Genomic DNA, 21,142 nt, shown 5'->3' with positions numbered 1-21,142 from the left:
CGAGGAGAAGCATTACCAGGTGCCCCATCAGTACTGAGAGGAGTACACTAGCATCCAGATTTCTTCCGTAGTAGGTGGTTATAGGAGAGTGAAAGACCTTTGGTGCTGGAGAGCTAGTACTTCTTTTAAACATTCAGATCTTAACATCACTCTCGAAGTCAACATTTTACAGGGCTAACAATAAACATGCTTTTCAAAACCCCAAATGTGCTCTTAAACATAGAGCAGTAACCTGAAAAGCCTGCTGTTTTGCTGTCAGCAAAAATCAATGCTGACCTTCAAAGGAGCAAGTAGCATCCTTGTTGATCCTTGATGATCTAAGGCAAGCCAAGCCTTCTGGAGAGAGATGCGAGCCTTTGCCGGACCCAGTAACACAGACGGTCTGTAAAGAAGGTTTTGGACTCACACGTCTCCGGAGCAGAAGGTCAGACATGAACCAAAAACACAGCACTGTCGTTTCCCCCGAGGTTGCCTCTCCGTCACCCGCCTGCCCGAGGGCCGCCGGGGCGGGCGCGCTGCCCCGGGGGGCGCTTCGCCAGGGACCGGAGGGGACTGCGCTCTGCCCCGCCGCCCGCCGCGGCCTGCCCGCTCCCGCCGCCCGCTGCCCCGCCGCGGCCTGCCCCGGGAGGGGGGCGGCGCCGGGCGCTCCCCGGGCCCCGCTCTGCCGCCGCAGGCGCTGCTGCGGTGAACGGCTGGTGCACGATCCCGCGGCGCCGGTTTCCAGCGCGCACCCCTCCCGGGAAGGCAGCGGGGGGGCCAGCCCGGCTTTCTCGCCCCGCCGCATCGCCCCGGCGCCCCTTCCCGTGCCGGCGCTGCCACTCGTCCCCCGCCCGCCGTCGCCGTCGCCTCCCGGAGGCCGACCTGCCGCCGGCTGTAACAGGGGCTCCCAGCCCCGCCGCCCCGCAGCCCCCCTCCCCTTCCCCTCTCCCGCCCGCCCCCGGGCCCTCCTCCCGTCACTGATTCGGCGCCGGAGCCCCGGGTGCCGGAGCCCCCTCCCCAGCACCGGCCCCCGCCGCCGCCGCGGCTCCCGAGCTGTCAGTGCGCAGGCAGCGCCGCGGCCCCGCGAACGGCCCCGCGCCGCCAACGGCCGCCAACCGCCGCCAACGGCCGCCAGCCGCCGCCGCGGAGCTGCCACCGCGGGGCGGCCGCAGGTACCGTGCCGGGGGAGCCGCTGCCGGCGGGGCCGGGCTGCACCTGAAGGGCCGGGGGCCAGCACTGGGATTCCTCGGCCGGACGGGGCGATGGGAGGGGGAGCCGAGGGTGGGCCCGGCCCCAGCGGCGGCTGGAGCGGGGGGCCGTCGGTACGGAGCGGTGCCCGGGCGGCGGCTGAGGGGCCGTCGGGGCTCTGGCGGCGGCGGCCGCGGATCCTGGGAGGGCGGGCGCTCGGGCACGCCGCGGTGTCCGAGCCCCCGGCCCTCGGGACGGCGGGCAGGGCGCCGACGGCCGCCCGGGCGGGCTGCGCTCCCCCTCCGTTCCCCGCGAGAGGCCGGACAGCAGCGAGGAATGGCCGAGCGACCCTCCCTCGCCTCTTTTGCTTCCAGTATTGAATGGCTGGAGTCGATGTGAGAAAGGGCACGGTATGACATTCTGGCCCGCTTCACGTGGAGCCGAGGTCAGAGAGCCTCCCAGGGCTGGCCGGGAGAAAGGGCGTCCTGGAAAATTCCCGCAGGGGCAGTTTTTCAGGTGGGAAATGGCATTAACCTCGCATGGATCTCTACTTCAGTTTGCTGGGGGAACTGCGTCCCAAGGGCTCTCCCAAGAGCAACGTGTGCAATTGATTCTGTAATGTACAATTTTATGTCAGATGATCTAGTTTAATCCTTCTTTGTGTACTTAGCAACCCCACAGTCATCTCAACCCGCTCCCTAAAATCTCCCAGGGAAGTGGGTCAGCGTCTCTCAATGATGTTTCTTGCAGACACTCGGTGAGTTCCTGCGCTGCCGGCTGACTAGAAGGCAGCATTGTGACCCTTCAGTTTATGCACATACTGAATGAGCCATGCTTCAATTATTCATTCTGATGCTATTGCAACCTTCTGCAGTTTCTCTTCTCCAGGGACATGATGTGTAACAAGACTTTGAAATACTTTGTCAATGAGGCTGCAACCCTGTCTAGGCATATGGCAACTGTTTGCTTTTCTAGCCATTCTTAAGGGTTAATTTATAGCAGTAAAAGATATGTCAAGGAAGAAAGAGGATTCCCAGTACGGCAGCATTACCCTCTACATTCCTTCTCCTTCCCTCTAAAAAGTCATAATTTAGAGTACTGAACAGTTAGCGGACTAGGCTCTACAAACATGTTTCATATTTTCCATTTGGAAGAAGCAACACTTTCAAAGTATGTTTGGTCTCCGTAATGGATAACCTATGGCTTCCACATGGAATTGATTTAAATTTGAAAATTTGTCAGTGTCATAGACGTTTGCTGTTTTGTAGATGAATAAACAGATGCAGAAATGAAATACATTGGAACCAGAGATTTGGCAGCAAAACTTGGAATCCCATTTGTTGTTATTTATGTTTTACTAGTGTGATCATCTGTCCATTGTGCTGTGCTCTCCAGAGAGTGCTCATTGACAACCATTCATATTTTCCAAATACAGGAGGCTGGGTGGACCCACAACGGCAGCAGATATACTTGCGGAAATACAGGGTAACTGTACTGTGACCTATTGTCAAGTAGGTGTATGATAGCTTTTATATTCTTCATTTTGATAATAGACATATTTCCAAACAGCAGCAAGGCTGACTGTTGATCACCATTCTTAGAACACTCGCTTTTGTATCAAATAGTAATCCAGATGAACACAGGCACACAGAGAAACACTGTATGTCTAAGGTGTAAAGAGCCAAGATAGTTTTAACCTTCTGTGCACAGCACCCGATGACATGAAGACCAAAAGTAAAAGAGGACAGTGCTAGTGGAAAGTGCACATGAAGTGAGCCTGCAAGTGATCACTGTCATTCCACTACAATTTCCACATTCTTATGGTTAGTTATAGTCAGAGAGCATTGAAATGAAATAATCTGATAGTGACAGTAGATTTCCATGGTGGAGAGTACCTCTGAGGATATAATATTTTCAGCTGAGAAGCGTCTCCCCCCAAGAGATACTCATCTTTACATTGACTCTAAGGCAAGAGAATAGAGCAAAAAATAGAGCTTAAAATTGCTAGAGTCTTAAAAATGCTGAAGTCTAGGGCTTTTTTTACCAGCACCTGAGGTCAGATGTTAGGATTTGGTAGAGTTTACTCCTGAACTCTTCCATTCACCCATCCTTTTAAATGCCCCAAATATGGAGTGTATGTTCCTCTCCAAGGTGCACAATTTAAGGAAAATTATGTTCCACTTGCCTTAGAATTACAGCTTACTGACTGTCTGTGGGGATAAGGATCTTTGTGCCATCTTGGAAGACACATTAAGGCTTGGCAATTTGATCATTCATCATACGATATTTGAAAGACTGGCTCCGATTTTCATCCAGCAGAGATTAAAAGCTTTGGCTTTTCTTGATTGACACCCAGAAATTTAGTGTAGGTCAAATTACCCAGCAGACCCAAGCTGAAGTAAAGTCAGGACTTTGTTTTTCCTTTCAGCTTTCCTTTCCCTTTCCCTTTGCCCCTGTTCCAGGAAAGGAAATTTGCCTGATGCTCAAATGAGGTAAGACAGTAATACACAATTGCTGTGCTGCTGGCTCTCTTGTCAATCCCTTGTCTCCCCGAGTGCTTTCTTTTCCCGCAAGGTCTCTCTCTAGTTGCATCCTTCCTCCAGACATGTTAGAGTACAAAGGAGGAATTCCCGCTGCATCTGATCAAAGGTCTGAGGTTTCCAGCAGAGGTAACATAGCCAGAATCAGGGGATGATCACAGAGCAAGCAATAATTGGCTACTCCAGAGGCTAACAAATGATTACAAGGGCTCCATTGGGAAACAGTACAAATTCATAAAGTCCTATTTCTCCCTCTTCACCCCCCAGCTGGTCAATTCACCCCATGCATGTTTTCTGCTGTGCCAGCGCCTCAGCCACAGTGCCAGGAAAACTGTCCCTATTGGCTTAAGGAATCTGGGGAGACTGGTACTGGAATGAGAGCCAGTGCCAGATGACAGAGTCAAGCCACTGTTGTCAGTATTCCTGTGTACACAAAGGCTTACTGTCTGCTGTGTGCCTGCTTGTGACCACCACGGCTGGTGCCTGATCTCCAAGGAAAGGAACCTGTAGTCCTTTGGTCAAGGGCAGATGCAAAGAAAATATTTGGTCCGTTGAAATCAACTAGCTGCGTTGTTGCATCTCTTCCAGCGTGTGTTGTGGTGTAACTACAGTGAATGTGATAAATTATGACATTTCTAATATATCCCTAAGTCTATGAAGAGAGCTGGGCACATTTTTCCTATTCATTGTTTCAGTATTCCAGCAGGTTCTATCAGAATTGGCTTTTGTTCATTTTACATATTAAAAGATATTTGTGGCATAAGAGTGAGAGATTTGGATTTTTGTAAGTAAAAGTTGAGATTCCTGATCGTGGCTGCACGTTAATTTAAATATTTGCTTTGGTGAAGCACAGGGCATAGCAGGTGAAGAAGGCTATAACTGGGTAAGCATGATTTTCTGAACGGTAGGTTCTTTAATCATGCCTCATAATCTGTGTGCTTTTAGCCTGTGCCAGTCCTTCAGAGAGGCCACAAGCTGCTTAAAACTGATATGATAGCTGTGTCAGTGTGTCCTGGATCTGCTTTTGTTCAGTGTTTTCTTAGATGACCTGGATGGTAATATAAAGAGTGGGTGTATCACATTTGTCAGGGACATAAAACTGTGAAGCTTGAAATATGCTGGAGGAGAATATTAGAATTCAAAAATATTCCAACAAATTGGAAGAACTGCTAGGGAAAGAACTGGATGAAATGCAGTAGGGATAAATGTAAGGTACTACAATAAGGTAGGAATAATCAACTGCATAAGCATAAGATAAAAGTAAATTACTAGATTGCTACTCTGCAGAAAAGAATCTGAGTGTTATGATAGATCACAAGCTGAACATGAGTCAATGTCATGCTGTTGCAAATGAAGACAAACATCTTGCTCAGATATATAAAAGACACATAGCCTGGAAGACATATGAAACAATCCTCCTGCTCTGTTCAGTATTGCTAAAGCCTCAGCTTGCAGGCTATACAAAATTTTGTTATTACACTTTGAGACAGGTGCGATTCAATCAGAAAGAGTCTAGAGAAGGGCAGCAGGACTCATCACAGGACAGAAAAATTTGACCTGCAAGACAGTTTAAAATAACTGAAATTATTTAGCCTGAAGACCAGAAAGCTGGCAGGGGAATATTATCTTCAGATACAAAATAGAGGAGGGAATGATCTTTTCTTTGGACTCATGGTGGATGCAGCAGAAAGCAACAAGTAGCAGAAAGAAAGATTATTTTAGACTGCAGGAATAATTTTCTAGGACCTAGGATAATAAAAACTGTTGGATATTTGGTCTCAGGGTGTTGTGAAGAGACTCCATTTTAAGAACAAATTAGTTATCTGTGAAGAATGAAATTAAGCTAGTGTCTGTGAAGAATGAAATTAGGCTAGTGATCCTATCATGGAAAAGCACCTTGGACAATCTGACATCTTAAGTTCTCTTCTGGACCATTCTTCTATCATTTTATGAAGGCAGCGTGCTCATTTCATGCAAATGAAATAAAAGCTGCCTGCTGACCCTGTTCTGATGTTTGTCTGATATCCAAGGATAGCACAGCCCTAAGAACACTGCAGCTCTTTCTGAAAAGAGCCTGAAAGAAAAATAAGAACTTACCAGAAGACAGTTAAAAGAGGTCTCTCTTTTTGGAGAAGACATAGGGAATGGGACATTCTGAATTCCCTGGATTAGATGCTTGACTGAGACTATGAATGCTGTAAACAATGATATGGAAGAAAAATGGATGAGGATCAGCAGTAACCAAAATGGTCTGAACTGAAAATACAAACTCTTCTAGTATTTTACTCCTTGAATGAAAGGCCATAGTCCAAAAATGCTTTTTTAGAGATAAAATGAAGTAAAATACTGGATTTCGGAATACAAATAAAATACAGTTCTACAACTGATCTTTTAAGGCATTTCTCCAGGAAAAGAAAATCTAGGTCCTGTAGTATTCATGGTTTGATGTATACTGCTTAATGTAAATGGAACAGACAGTCCCCTGTGCATGGTAAAAAAACCCCTAGATCTCTTTGAGGAGATAGGTAGAAAGAAATAAGAGAGCAATGATCGTCTCTTTTGGATGCTGCAGTGGAGTGATGCACATAAGATCCTGAATAGAACATGTTTTGAGCCCAGCCAAAGAATTTTTTAATCCTCTAAAGGGAGAAAGATTTTCCTCTCCCCCCAGGCTATAGACCTTTCCGCTCAGACAAAAAGAAAAGCTCTTAGAGAAGTTAAAGACTGGGAGGAGTAGTGTTTTTTATACTAACCAGGCAATAGGGAATTTTTTCTATGAAAACAGGTACTCTCTGGGACTGAAAAGCTGCAAAGCAACTGCTGGAAAAAAATCTGTGTTGAATCAACAAGACAAGGAGAAAATGAAGAATTAGACTGCACTTTTTAGAAGGCTGTTTTCATGCAGCTGTTGTTCAGTGAACTGTAACATATTAGCATTATAATCTGGTGTCATTTAAACACTCTTACACTAGAATGATCCATAAATTGATGGAAATCCTCATATTTTGATTTACTCTGGGACGTGAGCACAAACTGACACTATATAAGCTCTGATTGATTTTCCTGCTGTTCCCTTCTTCTACTGCTGCTTGGATACTTTGGGAAAAATTATGATTTGCTTAGAAAGCCAGTCACTTGATGCTCCAGGTATTTCAAAGTAAATTCATATCCTTTCCACCCAAGGACTGACCAGTGCTTCACATTAGCTTGTATTACTTTGCCTGAGTTTATTTCATTGCTTCTTCTTCCATCCTTCCCTTTGCTTTCTTTGCATCTCATATGAGTATATGAAACCCAGTCATTATTTGAGAGACAGAAAGAGTATCCAAAAGAAGGCTTTCTGTGACCCAGTGCTAAAGGAGGTTCAGCTTTGGAACAAGGTGGTTCTGGAAGGAGATAAAGCAAAGGATAGCTGCTGTAAAAAAATCTCCTTTTTACTGGTGGGAGGAGGCAACAAGGTGGAGGGGTTGTTCTCTAGGAAGCTTGGGAGGAAATCTGAGAGGCTGGGCAGAAAACTATTGAACATGCTGGAGGGGGTTCCGCAGATGGTAATCTGTTGGAAGCTGTTGATAATTGTCTTGAGAAGGAAAGGTGTTAGACAGAAGTAGCTAGAAGGAAGGTAGGGGACTGAAAGAATTTGAGTAGAGGGAACATATTGAATGTGTACATTTGGGTTTAGGGGTGCATGGCTGAAATTTCTCAGTGCAATTGTGAGGAAATTGTGTGGGCTATTGCAAATGATACTTCTGTCAGTATGATCTGCATATTTAATGCAATGTAACAATATCCTGCTTTAAATAAAGCATCTGCATAACAGTGTTCAGAGCAGCCATATCCTGCATGCTATTTTTTTTTCTTTTTTAATTTGTCCAGTTAGGGTCTAAAAGTTACGTAAAAGCTGCCAGTGGATTGCTGCAATCGTTGTTTTAGTATTTTAGCAAAATTCTTTTCCTATAAGCAAAAATCAGAGGCAGCAGCTTCAAGCTGTCAAAGGCAATTTTGCCTAGGAGGAATCTGGCTGGTCACGCAGATGAGTGTGGAATCTGTGAACACTTGACAGGCTCTAAGCACATTCTCACTGTGAATGAGGAACTGATGAGTAAACAGCAGTGTCCAGCAGCGCTTTTTAATGGTAATGCCAAAGCCTTTTACCAACAGCTTCCCAGTGCAGATGGAGTTTTACAGAATAAGTCACACAAGCAATTCTGCTGTCATCATGAGGTGATTGCTGTTTTTTAAATACTGGAAACAATATAAAACCAGAAAGCAGGTATGGGAAGACTTTGAAAAACAATGTGTGTATTGAGGAAAGTGTTCAGCAAATGTTTCTGTCTGTCCCTCCAGCCAGGGCAGTAGACTCTGCCTTGCGGGCAGCAGCACCTCTGTGTCAGATTGTCACAGAAAAATCAAAGTTAAAAGGCACAATTGTAAAAACTTTACTTGTATGGGTTTTAAGGGTGGGCCTTCATAGCTCCCTGTTGAAGAAGATGACAAGTTGATTAAATGCATGGCCCAAAATATACTCAGAGTTTAAAAAGTGGAAGCAGAAACTGACATTTTCGTGAAGATAACAGCTATCAATTCACAGCTTTGGGATGTCTTGTTTGCACCAGCTATAGCATTCTGAGAAATAGTTGGAAGGGCCCAGGTTCCAGCTGCCTATAGGGATTCTTCAGAGAGGTCTCATTACAAGGGATTTGGCAGAAAAGACCACTGGAAATGGGGAACTGCACATTGCTGATTGTGAAGGGTCAGTATTAACGAACATGACAATGACTGACTTTGCTAATTTACTTTGCTACTTTTAGCTGTATATCTGTAGACATGAAAGAATGCTACTGGGCCAAGAATTTGATAAACCTGATGCATTAAAAGCAACTGATACTGAAGAGCACCATGTGTATTGCAGAATGTCATTGTTAATCAAGAACTGCTGTACCACCCAAGGGAAGACTGGGTCTCAAGAGACTGTCTAGTGACAAAAGTGGGGAGTAGTCACATGCAATTATTATTTTTTAAATTTTTGTTTCTTGAGCTGTCTACCAATGCACTGGGTGTGAAAGCAACAGGATTGTCACGTCAGACAATTAAAGAACAGGACTGGAAAAAAGACTCATTAGCATATGTGGACTTTGACTGGCACCTCCCTTTCCCCAAACAGAGTTTGTCAGAGCAGAGTTTTCATTCTGGAATAATACTGGCCTCTATTTTGGTGCTGAGTGCATGGTGCTTGTTTCTTCTCAGTTCTCCAGCTCCAGGCCTGTGTCCTGACCCAGCAGGAGGAGGAGCAGAAAGGAAGATGCCAGAGCAGAGATGGAAGAAACATGGTTCTTAATGCTTGTATCACCTTCATCACTAAAGTAGAGCTCAGTGAATTTCCAGATTGAGATGTTGCAGCATGTTGGAAGTAAAGAGCAGCACTGCAGTGCAATTCACAGTGTTCTCTGAGTATCTTCACAGTAATGAAACAGCAGGACGTGAAAAGAAATGAATGATGTTTTGGCTGAGTGGGATGGCAGATGTTAAAAGACAGCATGCTTTCCTGCCTTACCTGTCAAGACAAGAAAAAAACTACCAAGGAAAGCAACATTCCTGAAGACAAATGCCCCGGTACAGACAGAGTTTTTTCAGATGGATTTGCAGTCTGCTGTCAGAAAATACCAGTCAATAGCATGTGACATTTTCTCAAAGTTGTATAGTGCAGTCTTTGATGGATAAAAAGAGCAAAGCAATTATGCTTCCATTCATGAAACAGTGTTACAAGTTGATGTATCCAGCAAAGGGAACTGAATCTTATCCTTCCTGAAAATTTCAGTTAACTGCAGGTAATCAAGAGGGGGACCAGAGTTACCCAACTTGTGGACATCTTTGGTTGTATCGCTAAATCAATGCTCAGCAGTCAGTGAGCTCAGACATGACTAGGAAACAAAAATGCTTTTGTCGTTGCATGTTATCCCAGCTGGCACTCAGCTCTCCATTAATTACCCTTTGGGGGCAACTACTGGACTCCGCAGGCTCATCTAAACTTGTGATTTAATGATCAACAAGCAAGAACCAGCATATTCCCTCTAGTTTTTACCCAGGTGGGTGATGTTGCAGGTCTTAGAGCAATGACTGGAGGGCAGCATTCCAGTGAGTGGGGGAACAGGTTGGAAGCAACAACTGCAGGCACAGAATTCCAGGAAAAATGAGAATTATGTGCCCACTCAAGTGAGAGAGAAAGAGAAGGTGTGGCTGTGCAGCTAGAGAAGAAAAGAGACAAGAAAAATCTAAAACTTTTTCTATTTTTTGTTAGGACCTTACATAGCAGTTGAAGTTAGATACTGGCTGATGCACAGTGCAGGAGCACAGACTCACAGGAAGGAAACTGAGGACATAAAACCATTATAGATACAACAATAAATAAACATTGAGAGTACACCACAGGTTCCAATATCTCTTATACTGTCTTCACAATCTCATGTACAACAGTCTTCAACAGGAAGGTGTAACACAAAAGTTGTAATTCCTGTAATGTATAGAGTTAAAATAACTTTCCTATTTAGTGCAGCTTTATAGGTGTCAGGTTCCACGGGTTCCTATTAGTTCCTGGACAAATAAACCTACTATTAACAATTGTTTTCATTCCTAATGAGAGAACAAGAGGAGAACATCAAAGGATCATTGTGAGATTTTCCCCAACTGTTGAGCTGTACCTGACAGGTCTGCTGGACAGCTGGGCATGTGAATGAAAGTAGCAGTATGGAACAGGAAGGAAGGCCAGTACGGCCTGTGTTTAGCTGGAACACTTACTCTCATCCCGACGAAATTTCCTTTAATGTCTGTAAGTATTTGTTACAACTAAGGATTGAAAGAAAATTGACAAATAGGGCATCAACTCTGAGACCAGCGTAGGAACTTCCTCTTCTGGTCTGCATGGTTGGAGGATGAAAATTTTCGTTCAGCTGCATTGAAGGAAACTGCTGCTTAGCTGCATAGAGGAAAGTGTGGTTTAAAAAAATCAATGGTTACCTGCACTGTAGATACCTACCTATAGTAAATACTGTAAATACCTATGTATAGTCTCTGAACTGTTGATGGACTTTCATTTGTTAACAGAAGGAGTGGGCAGTATCCCAAGAACTAAACTTTCCTTCACTGGAAGGAAGTGGGGTAGAAAAACTGGGCCATGGTATGTAACAATAAAATTGAAAGAATAAAGGGGTTAGAATCTGAGTTGGTTCTAGAGTACTGGTTCTAGTGTCATTCCGCCCACCTAGTGATTCCACTTTGTCATTCAAAGCTTTTTTTACCCTAATGATTATAATGCAGAGATATTTTTAAAAATAAAAAAGCCCCTAAGGATGTGAACTACACCACCACTTCAGGAAAACCTAAGAACAAGCTTGTGTTCAGTGGGGCTGTCTAAACAGCCTTTTCATTCTTTATCAACCCTTTACAGTCCCCATGCTTCATAGTTCTTGGGAAAACCATTCTTCTTTTTCCTGCCCAAACTCCTACTAAAAGAGAAAAATTACAAGAGTAGTCTGTGATGCTGAGCCCATCTGTGTCTTCCTTAGGTTCCCAGTTTTTCTCCCTAACCCAGAAATGTATTCTGCAAACACTTCTAAACTTTCTCCCTCATTGCCTCTTAGGAGAGTCTCTCATGATCTGTATAGCCATTACCTTCCTCTTCAGATTCTCCTTTAGCACTGCTGTCGTAGTAACTGGATCTTGCTTGTTGACTCCAGCTGCTCAAAGGATGAAATGGAACCATCTTATTTGCTGATGCTTTCATTTTAACACCTTTAATCCTGCAGTGTTTTGTTTTTTTCCCATACTTATCATAGTAAAAGTCAGAAATCTTATGCTACATTTGCTTGTTATTACCTATATGCCCTATCCTATGTCTTCTAGACTGTAAGCATCTTTTAAAAGCTCGTCTACAGAGTACAGCAATGTGCAATTCAGCAGACTACCATGGTTTAAATATCTTAAGCCAGGTGAGGAGTTTAAAATAAAATAATCTCTGTAACTAGGTCTTGTTCATTTTTAAATAATAATTTCCCATTTTTCCTTGAAATAGCCTGAATTGTGTTGCTTGTGCTCAGCATTCTTCCTCATAAGTGTCAGTCACTCCAGTAGGTCTGTTGCTGGGGCAGTCCGTCTGGCATTGTCCCTGTGCTTCATATGGTTTTACCTCCACAGGCAAAGTGAAAAAAAACCCCAGTCCTCCCACCACATGGCTTCCAGCCCAGCCACCTGGAACAATGAAATTGCCCTCTACTCCATTTTCGGAGGTCTTTGTCCCTTTTGGTCTCTTTAGAGCTAGCTTTGGCACTGGCCAGCCTGCCTTTTGGGGCCTTCCTCTCTCTCTCTCTTAACTGAGATCTTTATGGCATGTGCTGCCAAAGTGTCAGTTACTTGCTTTTACCTATAAAAATACCTCCTGGTATTCCAGGCCAGGCTGTCTCTGTTAATCCTTTATGCCAGTGTGATCTGCCTTCTGGTGCAGCAATCCGGTTCCTCCTGGGGAGTCGGGATGCTTCAACAAAGCCTTGTTCCACAGGCTCAGCATCTTTTTGCGTGCACCAGAAGAAAGAAATGCACACATAAACCAGGCTAAAAAGGAAATTAGGTTTGGGGGTGGGAAAAGAGATGGTTTAACTCTGGCATTACTGTAACTCTTAACAGGATCCATGCAAAAATTCTTACTGTTGAAATGGTCTTAGTGTTTTATGTCTAAAGGTAGCAGTGTTTAATAAACACTGTACAGCAGCAGACTTCAGGCTTTCTCAGGCCGTGGCTTCCAGTCTTCTCTGGCCTACGCTTTCCCAGAAACCATTCATCACTGAACTCATTCCCAGCATTGGCCAGTTTTTTTCACTACTTACTGCTGGTGTGATTTCAGTGGCAGCTTATCAGCAGTTTGTTTTAACTGCATGCGCAGATCAGCTTCATAGCATTCAACACATTTTATGAACTACAGTTTAGACTTAAATGTTCTCACAATGTTTACTGTTCTTCCACTTCTGATCAGTATTAGAGTAGGTTCCTTGCTTTACAGTTTTTAGTCTTGTTTGCTTGAGGAGTGTGTATGTAGTAAACAGTTGGATTTGTGTAATTTGTTCACTTAGAAAAGGATGTAAAAAGATATTATATTACATTTTAAAGCATTAAGTCTGTTAGAATAACTCCTTGCTCCAACATAGGGTTTATTCAACCATCTTCTCTACTAAAACACCACTTTCTCTGTCTAAATGAATATATTTTAAAATATACACAGTAGCCAAAACAAAAGACACAGTTGTCACCCTGGCACTTCAAATGTGTATAACAAATTTCCTTCAGTGCTGTTATAGGAAGAAAAATCTTAATGTTAGTACTATCATGTTTCCATTTTGATCAGTGAATATAGTTCATCTTGTATATCATAATTTTATCTTAAACAAGAGTTTAGGGCTTCAGTTGAAATATAGCACATTTAATTAATAATCTGAAGGGCAGGCTAACGTCAGAGATTTATGCCAAAATACAGTCTCTTAATTTTCTTTTCCTGAGTATGGCTGGAGCTAAGGCACTTCAAAAGATTTTTTGTCTCTCCACAGATCTTTGAGTACACAGAAGCTGGTTTATTATGTTAAAGGACTCCCTTGACTCAAGGAAACATTTAAAATTAAGTACTTTCTATATTAATGCCATACAGTTCTGTCATTCAAGGTGTGGCTTATAGTTTCCAAAAAGCATCCTGAATGCTAGGTTAATAGTTGGACTTGATCTTAAAGGTCTTTTCCAACCCAAACGATTCTATGATTCTACACTTCAGACAATTTTGTGCCTCTCAGGGTTGTTCCAGAGTTCAAAAAACCACATGCATCAAAAGCAGAGGAAGACTGAAGCCATAAGTGAATCCTTATTTTGTCACACAGTACTTTTTATACAGATTTTGCTTTTGAGGATCTGCTACAATTAATTTCTTCTTGATGTTGGAGAAGTGATGCATTTGCATCATTATCTGATGCTTTTAATCTGTATTGGATGAGTGGAACAGACAGTAAGTGGTAACTGGGAAAAAAATTACCTTGCTAACTATAGTCTGAGACAGCTGTTCATTACACAGGCTTTCACTGATTCAAATAATTGAAACATTTGCAGATGACCTTAAATATTAGAGTGAGAACTAGGAAGAACAGAGCTTTGCTCTTACAGTTTACAGGATTTTAAGAACTTTTACTAATAGTTAATCCAACTGCACTGCTTCACTTTTGCTTCATACCTCATTTTTTCAGTGACCTTCTGAGTTAAACTCCCATGGAAATTAAAGGACTCTTGCCTAAGGTAGGACCAGGGAATCTAGCTCATTAATATTTTGGAATAAAAAGAAAACCCTTGTGAGTTTTACAAGAAGGTCTGGCCTGCAAGTCTAGGAATGGGGTGACCTTTCTATTATTGAAAGTCCTTTTGTAAATCCATGGATTTCAGCAGGAGAGTAAAGCTAATTGTGTTTCCACTGGTGGATTGATTCTGTTCTAGGACAGAAAAATCACCTCCAGCAAGCGTGAAGCTATTAAAGTTTCCTGGGCCATGCAAATGGTGAATTCTGCATCTTTATTTTCAAAAAAGATTTGCCACTTCTGTTCTGTTATGTGAGTCACTACCATTTTAGCCTCGTCAGGTCATTAATTTAATGTCAGTGCCTTTGAGACCTGTTTAGCTCCATCATGTATTATGTGCCTCCTATTCCAAAATTAGTTGCTTGACTTCTTCCCTGAGGGCTGCTGTCTCTGTTGGTACTGCCTAGTGTAAAGGCAGTAGCATACCTTGTTTATCCTTTGGGTCTGCTTAGCTTCATTGCGTACTTCTGTCATGCTAAAACAATAAGGAATGGTAGAGTAGGGGACAAAGGGCCCCTGATGAAGACCTGCTTTTCATCTCCAGCCTGGGTCTTTCACTCAAAACTCTGCAGTCATAGCATGAACTTAAGGCTGATATCACAGTGTCCATGACCAGACTCACATCCCTGGTGCTATCTCTTCCCTGCTATAAGAGAGCTATCCCAGTAAAAGAATTGGGCACCAGAAGCATTTGCTGGGGGAGTAACAGAGCATTTTGGAAGCTTTATCTTTCAGACTTGCTATGCTAATACTCAAGTCCAAGAGTTGTGAGTTGCCTCTGTTTATGGCAGCCTTGTAGCTAACTGAGTCTTCGTAATGATTGGCAAATTATTCTTAGATTGGTTTAGTATGAGAGGCAGTTATTAGATACTTTCTAAATTATTTTAAAAACATAGGGAACCTAAATAGTCCTGAAAGTGGTGAGTGGGAGCTGTCAAGGAAACAGCTTGCTAATAGAAACACAGCATAATTAACTGCCTTATTTAAATAACTTACCCATAAGTTATTGGAAAGAGCTGATAAGTAAGAGACTGCCACAGCAGAGAGAGAGTCTTTGCAACTGTAACTGAGTGATCCAACCTTTAATAAGTGACCTTATTACAAATAAATGAGCTTTGGGATAGAAACAAGGATAGTGGTCATTTGAAGGAACATAAGGTCAGATTAACTACAGAGTTTATTAAACTGTTTTGTCATTTTGTGGGGTTTTGGCCAGCAGTGGTGTGTTTGCAGTGTATTCCCTGACTCCTGGATACACTGAGTGAGCTCTGGGGCACAGGCAGTGCTTTAGAACCAGGCTTGTTAGTGTGTCTAAAAGCACAAATGCCAAATCCTTTCCTGTCATTTTGTGCAGCCGTGCCACAGTCATCCTGGTTCTCCCTGCAGCCACACTACGGTGATCATTGGAATTACAATGGATGAATATGAATCAGAAACAACTAATAGCCCCTGTAAGTTTGCCTTTAGGGCTTGGTTTTCTAAGCTGGAAGCTGAAATGAACCTGCCATGCTAGATAGAGCACTCTGCATTCTGCGAAAATAATACTGCTGAACCAGAGGCTGAGCTCACAGTGTGACAGTTTGGGATTTAGTTCTTGGTGGGATGTTAGGGCCTATTAGTGTTGTGTAAATGGCAGCAATAGCCAAGTGCTGTACAGACATGGGAAGAGAGACTGCCCTGAGGAGCTCACAAACTTAATGGCGAAGCGGGGTAAAATGAAGACAGCATGAAAGCAGATGCATGGCAATTAGCAATGCCTTAATAGTTCCATTGAAAATGCTTTCTTAAATTAATTTGCTGGATGAAAGACAGTCTGTCTGTGAGACCTGCCATTAGCTGGTTAGTTCCATGTAAGTGTCATCACTAGAGTTAGTAGCGACTGAATTTTCAGCTGTGAGAAGGCAGTAGCTATGGGAATCAGTTATAGAACCAGGAATCATGACTTAGGAGGTCTCTAGTCTGACCTCCTGCTGAAGGCAAGGCCAACACTGTATGCTCACCAGGTTGCTCAACAGCTTAATCCGGCCTGGTTCTGAAAACTTCCAAGGATGGAGATTTCACAGTCTCTCTGGGCAAACCGTTCCGTCCTTAATTGCCCTCAGCATAAAATTATTTTTCTTATATCTGGTCTGAACTTTTCCCTTTGGATTTTATGACCATTTTCTCTTATTCTCCCACCACGCACATCAGTGAAGACGCTAGCTCTGTCATCTCAGTAACCTTTTCATGGATACTGGAAGACTGCTACTAGATCCCCCCAAAGCTTTCTTGTCTCCATGCTAAACAGGCCATCAGCCTCTCCTCAGAGGGCAGGTGCTCCAGACCTGATTCATCTTGCTGGAGATCCTGCTGCCCTTTTCTGGAGTCATTCAAATGCCAGCTAAATGGGAATAATCACTGCCTGTGGTTACTGGCTACATTCTGCTGAAGCACCCCAGTGTGCTGTTAGCCTTCATTACTTGCAGGGCACAGCAACAACTCAAGTATAAATTATTGTTATCCAGGACTCCTAGATCCTTTTCAGTAGCACTGCTCCCCAGCCGGTTAGTCGCCAGCCTGTACAAACACACAGGGTCAGTCCATCCCAGGTACAGGAATTTGCATTCATCCTTGCTGAATTTCCTTTCAGCCCATTCCTCCAGCCTGTCTCAGTCCCTCTGAATAGTAGCTGTGCCTCCAAGTGTATTGACAAACCCTCTGTTTTGGTATCATCTGCATCCTAGATGAGAGGGTATTCTGTCTTCTTCTCTAGGTCATTGATAAAAAATATTAAAGAGGACATCTGAAATTAAATATTAAACACTACTAGCCCGTAAGTCTGACAACCCAGCCCGTTTCTCACTCATCTACTAGTCCTCTTATCTAGATTGTAACATCACAACTTGGATACAGGAATGCTCTGGGAGACCCTAACAAAAGCCTTGCTAAAAGATAAGTGACATCCACTGGTCTCTTCTCACAAGAAAGCAATCAGTTTGGTTAGACATGATCTACCCTCAGCTGATCAACGCATGCTAAATGATGTCCTGTCCTTTGCCTAGAAATGTGTTCCAAGAACACTCTATGATTTTCCCAGGGACGAAAGTGAGGAGCTAACTGGCCAGTCAGCCTGTAGTTCCTTGGGTGGTCTCATTTGTCCTTTCTGAAGATGGGCACATTTGTCTTTCTCCAGTCACCAGAGATCTCTTCTGATCTCTGTGACCTTTCAAATATGATACAAAGTGGCCTCAGCATGACACCAGTGAGTTCTCTCACCACCCTTCAGTGCAACCCATGGGGTCTATGGATGTGCTCAGGAGAAGCAGGCTAAGGCAGGGAAAACAGGGGCATGGGGGAAAATATTGAGGTGTTTGTGAGACAAGTAATCTAATGTAAAATTAGGGCATGGATGGATATTTGATTTTGTCTTTGTTAGTGTGTCACTTTCATGTAATTGAGAATCTAGTTCATTCTTGGTTTCATATCTATTAGAGCTGCATTTCAGACTTCAGTTTTATTCTGAAGTGTGAAAGAGCAGGGACTGTAGGTCAAGCTGAATTCCTGTTGGTGAGTGATTCTAGGTATCACATCTTGCCAAAACAGGATCCCATTGCTGCCTCACAGGCTATGTGGATAACATCTGCTTTACTTCTATTACTCGGCCATCCCAGTTGATTCAAATATTTCCCCCTTTATCCTTTCTAATTCAGGATTTGTCTTCACCCCTTCCCCCAACAAGTAGCATGTTTTGCTCCTGTTCTGCTGGTCTGTGAATTCATTGTTTGCAGGCTGGCAAGGCACCAGTTCTGGGGTGACAGATGGAGCAGACTGCAAACCAGGCAGTTGCCTCCCAGCCTGAATGATATTTTAATAAGCACAATGAGGTGACAGAGAGAAAAGCTTCTCACTGGAATGACTGACAGTTTTGTTTTCAGCCTGAAAGCACTAATAGATGATTTTTGGCCTTGGTCCAAAAAAATTACAGAAACTAGAAGGAAAAAATCCTATTATCTCCTAACATCGCTCTTTTCAAGGGTCAAGGAAGTTTTTTCTCTCTGGTCTGTTATCCAGATAGGGAGTTGTTACCCTGCTTTCGGTATTTCAGATCTCTCTCGGGGATTCTATACTTTGGGAGACTCACCTTTTGTTATTTCTTTTTTCCTTCCTTTTTTTCATCTCATTCAATTTCTTCATTGTCATCCTTTCCTTCCCTAACCAGCTACTAAGAAGAACATTAACTCTGTCCCCGCTGAAAGCAGGACAACATTCCCCTTTTTAGTTTCTTTACACTCTTCACAGATTCATGGTGAAGTCTGTCTGAATTACGGGGTCTACCAACTTACTCGGCTTCCAGCTTCCACATCCTGTGAGACAGCTAGTGCAGGGCTAGGTGATGGCATCTGCATGGGCAACTCTAGAGCATATGTCGTCTTCTCCCTGACCCTCAGCTGTATCTCAGTCATATAATACAGGGTCTGTGTAGGGCTTTGTCTCATCCTTGGTCTTATGAATAAAAGCACTACAAAAGCAAGCTCTGGCAAACCCCAGCAAGCTGAGATCCCTCTGCATTGTGAGCAACACAGTGTTTTGCAGACAAGCTGTAGCATAGCAAGGCTTTCAAAGGAGAAGATTCTTGTTCTTCCTGTGAGTACAGGGAGAAAAGGTCCAGCGCTCTCTAGAAAAATATCAAAATGGTGCTGGGATCTGAAGTGAGATATGGTCCCGTACACTGATCAGAGTATGCACTGGGAACTTCTCAATATTTGGACATAGTCCTTCATGTCTGTTTAGCAAGAATCAAGTCTGGGTTTCAACTCATAAACTGGAAGTTAATGGAATTACTGCTAAAATATGCTTCTTCTTCCTTTCAGATACAATGATGACACTGAAGGTTCAGATCCTCTTTGGATTCCTTTGCTGCATGATTTTTCTGCCTACAGATGGCTTCCCAGCAGACACCAGTAGTGAATTTCGCTCTGCTTTCTCTGTGGCCAGAACCAGCAGCATGGAAGGGAGCTCTGAGATGGTCATTACCTTTGACAAAGTATATGTGAACATTGGCAATGACTTTGATCCCAAGACTGGATTGTTCCGCTGTCGGATCCCTGGAGCCTACTACTTCTCCTTCACTGTTGGGAAATACCCAAAGAAAAACTTGTCTGTCATGCTGATGAGAAACAAGAATGAGGTGCAAGTGATTGTGTATGATGAACATCACCGCAAGGAACGGAAAGTAGCCAGCCAGAGTGCCATGCTGCAACTTGACTACGGTGACACAGTTTGGCTGCGTTTACATGGAGATCCCAAATATGCTCTTTACAGCAATGTGGGCCCCTATACAACTTTCAATGGCTACCTAATCTATCCAGACACTTCTGGCTTCTTCCAGAATGCTCTTAGCTCCCAAGAGCTGGGGCCACACCATTACACTATTCAGCAACTTCCCAGAGAGCAAAGTGAAGTTTCACAGCGACACGTGTTATCTGATCAACCCAACAGGGAACAAGATCCTCGCTCTGCATTTTCTGTTGCCCGCTCACAGAGTCTCCTGGGCACAGATGACAAGCAAACCCAGCATGAGCCAATCACATTTGACACCGAATTTGTGAACATTGGAAAAGATTTCAATTCCTCCACTGGCATCTTCTCATGTCGTATACCTGGTGCGTACTATTTCTCCTTCACCATTGGCAAAATGCCCTTTAAGACTATGTCAGTGAAGCTTATGAAGAACCACAATGAGGTGCAGGCCATGATCTATGATGACAACCACTCCAAGAGGCGGGAGATGCAGAGCCAGAGTATCATGCTGCCTCTGCAATATGGGGACACTGTTTGGCTCTACAGCCATCAGCACGATGGCTATGGTGCCTACAGCAACCATGGCAAGTACATCACCTTCACGGGCTTCCTGATCTATTCAGATGCTCAGCCAAAGCGGCTTCCAGGTGCCAGCGAACCCCAAGGGTCAAAATAATTAAATGCAGCTGTGCAAGGAGCATAAGAAAAACCAAGGTGCCGTGGACTTGGGTGTATCTCCTCTTTGAATATTGTTCTCTACTTCGAGCATGCTATCATGTGTCCAGTGCTTTCCTTATGCTGCACGCTTGTGCCCGATCTGCAGGGCCACTTCTGTGTCTGCCATTGATCCATAGAAAGGTCTTTACAGGTTGTATGTGAGTGTCCTGTGTTGGTGTTTGATTTAAGCATAAAGCATGAGGTAGTTTTGGGGCAGGGGTGGGGCAGTGTAGTGAGATACTGAGGATCAGGAAACTGCTGCAGTAATGTTACTGCAGATCTCCAGCATCCAGAAAGCAAAGGATGTGGTGACTTTCCTTGCATATCTGGGGAGGGAATAAATGTAATGAAAATAAATGTAATAAAAATATAAAAGATGTAAAATTTTCTCAGATTGGAATTTGTTGTTACCTGGGAGACCTGTGTGCTTGTCACTGGCTGAGGTACCAGTTCAGGAGAGAAAGAAGCATGGTGATCATATGAGCTCCAGTACATGCTACTGAGCCAGTCTGTCTCTGTACGCTCTTTTTTATCATCCATGTGTGTGAAGTGTTGGTACCTCTTATGTTTTTATTGCAAGTTTCACGACATTTGGTGCTTTTCTCAATCTGACATTGATGAAGAAGCTGTGTTTGGGAACTTCAGCTTTCATTCAATGAAAATAATACATATAGAAACAAACAAAAAAGTAGGCTTCTAGCCTTGTAGTAGAGGATGAGGGCTCAAATCTGTGAATGGACCATCCTCTGAAAGCTCAGAAGCAAGGTAAATAAGAAGAACTACAAATGTATTTTAAATCTCTTAATATTTGGGTGAGGAGCAGGCTCATAATGTATGAGTGTGGGTAGTATCGTGCCATGCAATGGCAGTGTTGACTGCAGGGCATTACATTCTCCAGGAATACTCCTTGGAGCTTGAGTGCAAGGGTATGGCCAACCTGCCATACGCTGTATCAGTAACCCAGTGCAAATGGGTTCAAAGGTACCATTAAGTGATACTTTCAGCATCTGTGTTCCAGTGGTTTCTTACACGCTGTGTTCCGCTGAGCTGTAGTGCTGCTGTAAA

General features: G+C 43.7%; 1 protein-coding gene across 4 annotated transcripts; it reads left to right on the top strand.

The window, feature by feature from the left end:
• The first annotated feature begins 316 nt into the window (after nt 1–316).
• Nucleotides 317–20,468, top strand: C1QTNF4 (C1q and TNF related 4). Of its 4 annotated transcripts, none has more exons than XM_037395386.1 (2): nt 317–424; nt 18,931–20,468. In XM_037395386.1, the coding sequence occupies exon 2, from the start codon at nt 18,936–18,938 to the stop codon at nt 20,034–20,036; it is 1,101 nt and encodes a 366-aa protein (XP_037251283.1). In that variant the 5' UTR covers nt 317–424; nt 18,931–18,935; the 3' UTR covers nt 20,037–20,468. The 4 variants fall into 4 exon arrangements, with proteins under 4 accessions (XP_037251283.1, XP_037251285.1, XP_037251284.1 ...); XM_037395388.1 differs by lacking the exon at nt 317–424 and adding an exon at nt 934–1,151; XM_037395387.1 differs by lacking the exon at nt 317–424 and adding an exon at nt 1,246–1,683.
• Nucleotides 20,469–21,142: the final 674 nt, after the last annotated feature.

The sequence above is a fragment of the Falco rusticolus genome, chromosome 7, assembly GCF_015220075.1.
Source record: "Falco rusticolus isolate bFalRus1 chromosome 7, bFalRus1.pri, whole genome shotgun sequence".
Classification (NCBI taxonomy): domain Eukaryota; kingdom Metazoa; phylum Chordata; class Aves; order Falconiformes; family Falconidae; genus Falco; species Falco rusticolus.
Note: the sequence above shows the minus strand (reverse complement) of the source record. Positions and strands in the feature narration are given on the sequence as shown.

Coding starts and splice junctions, on each gene's coding strand:
- C1QTNF4 (XM_037395385.1), top strand. CDS start 18,776: ATGGTCCCGTACACTGATCAGA. Junction 18,798..18,930: donor GGTCCCGTACACTGATCAGA/GTATGCACTGGG, acceptor TCTTCCTTTCAG/ATACAATGATGACACTGAAG.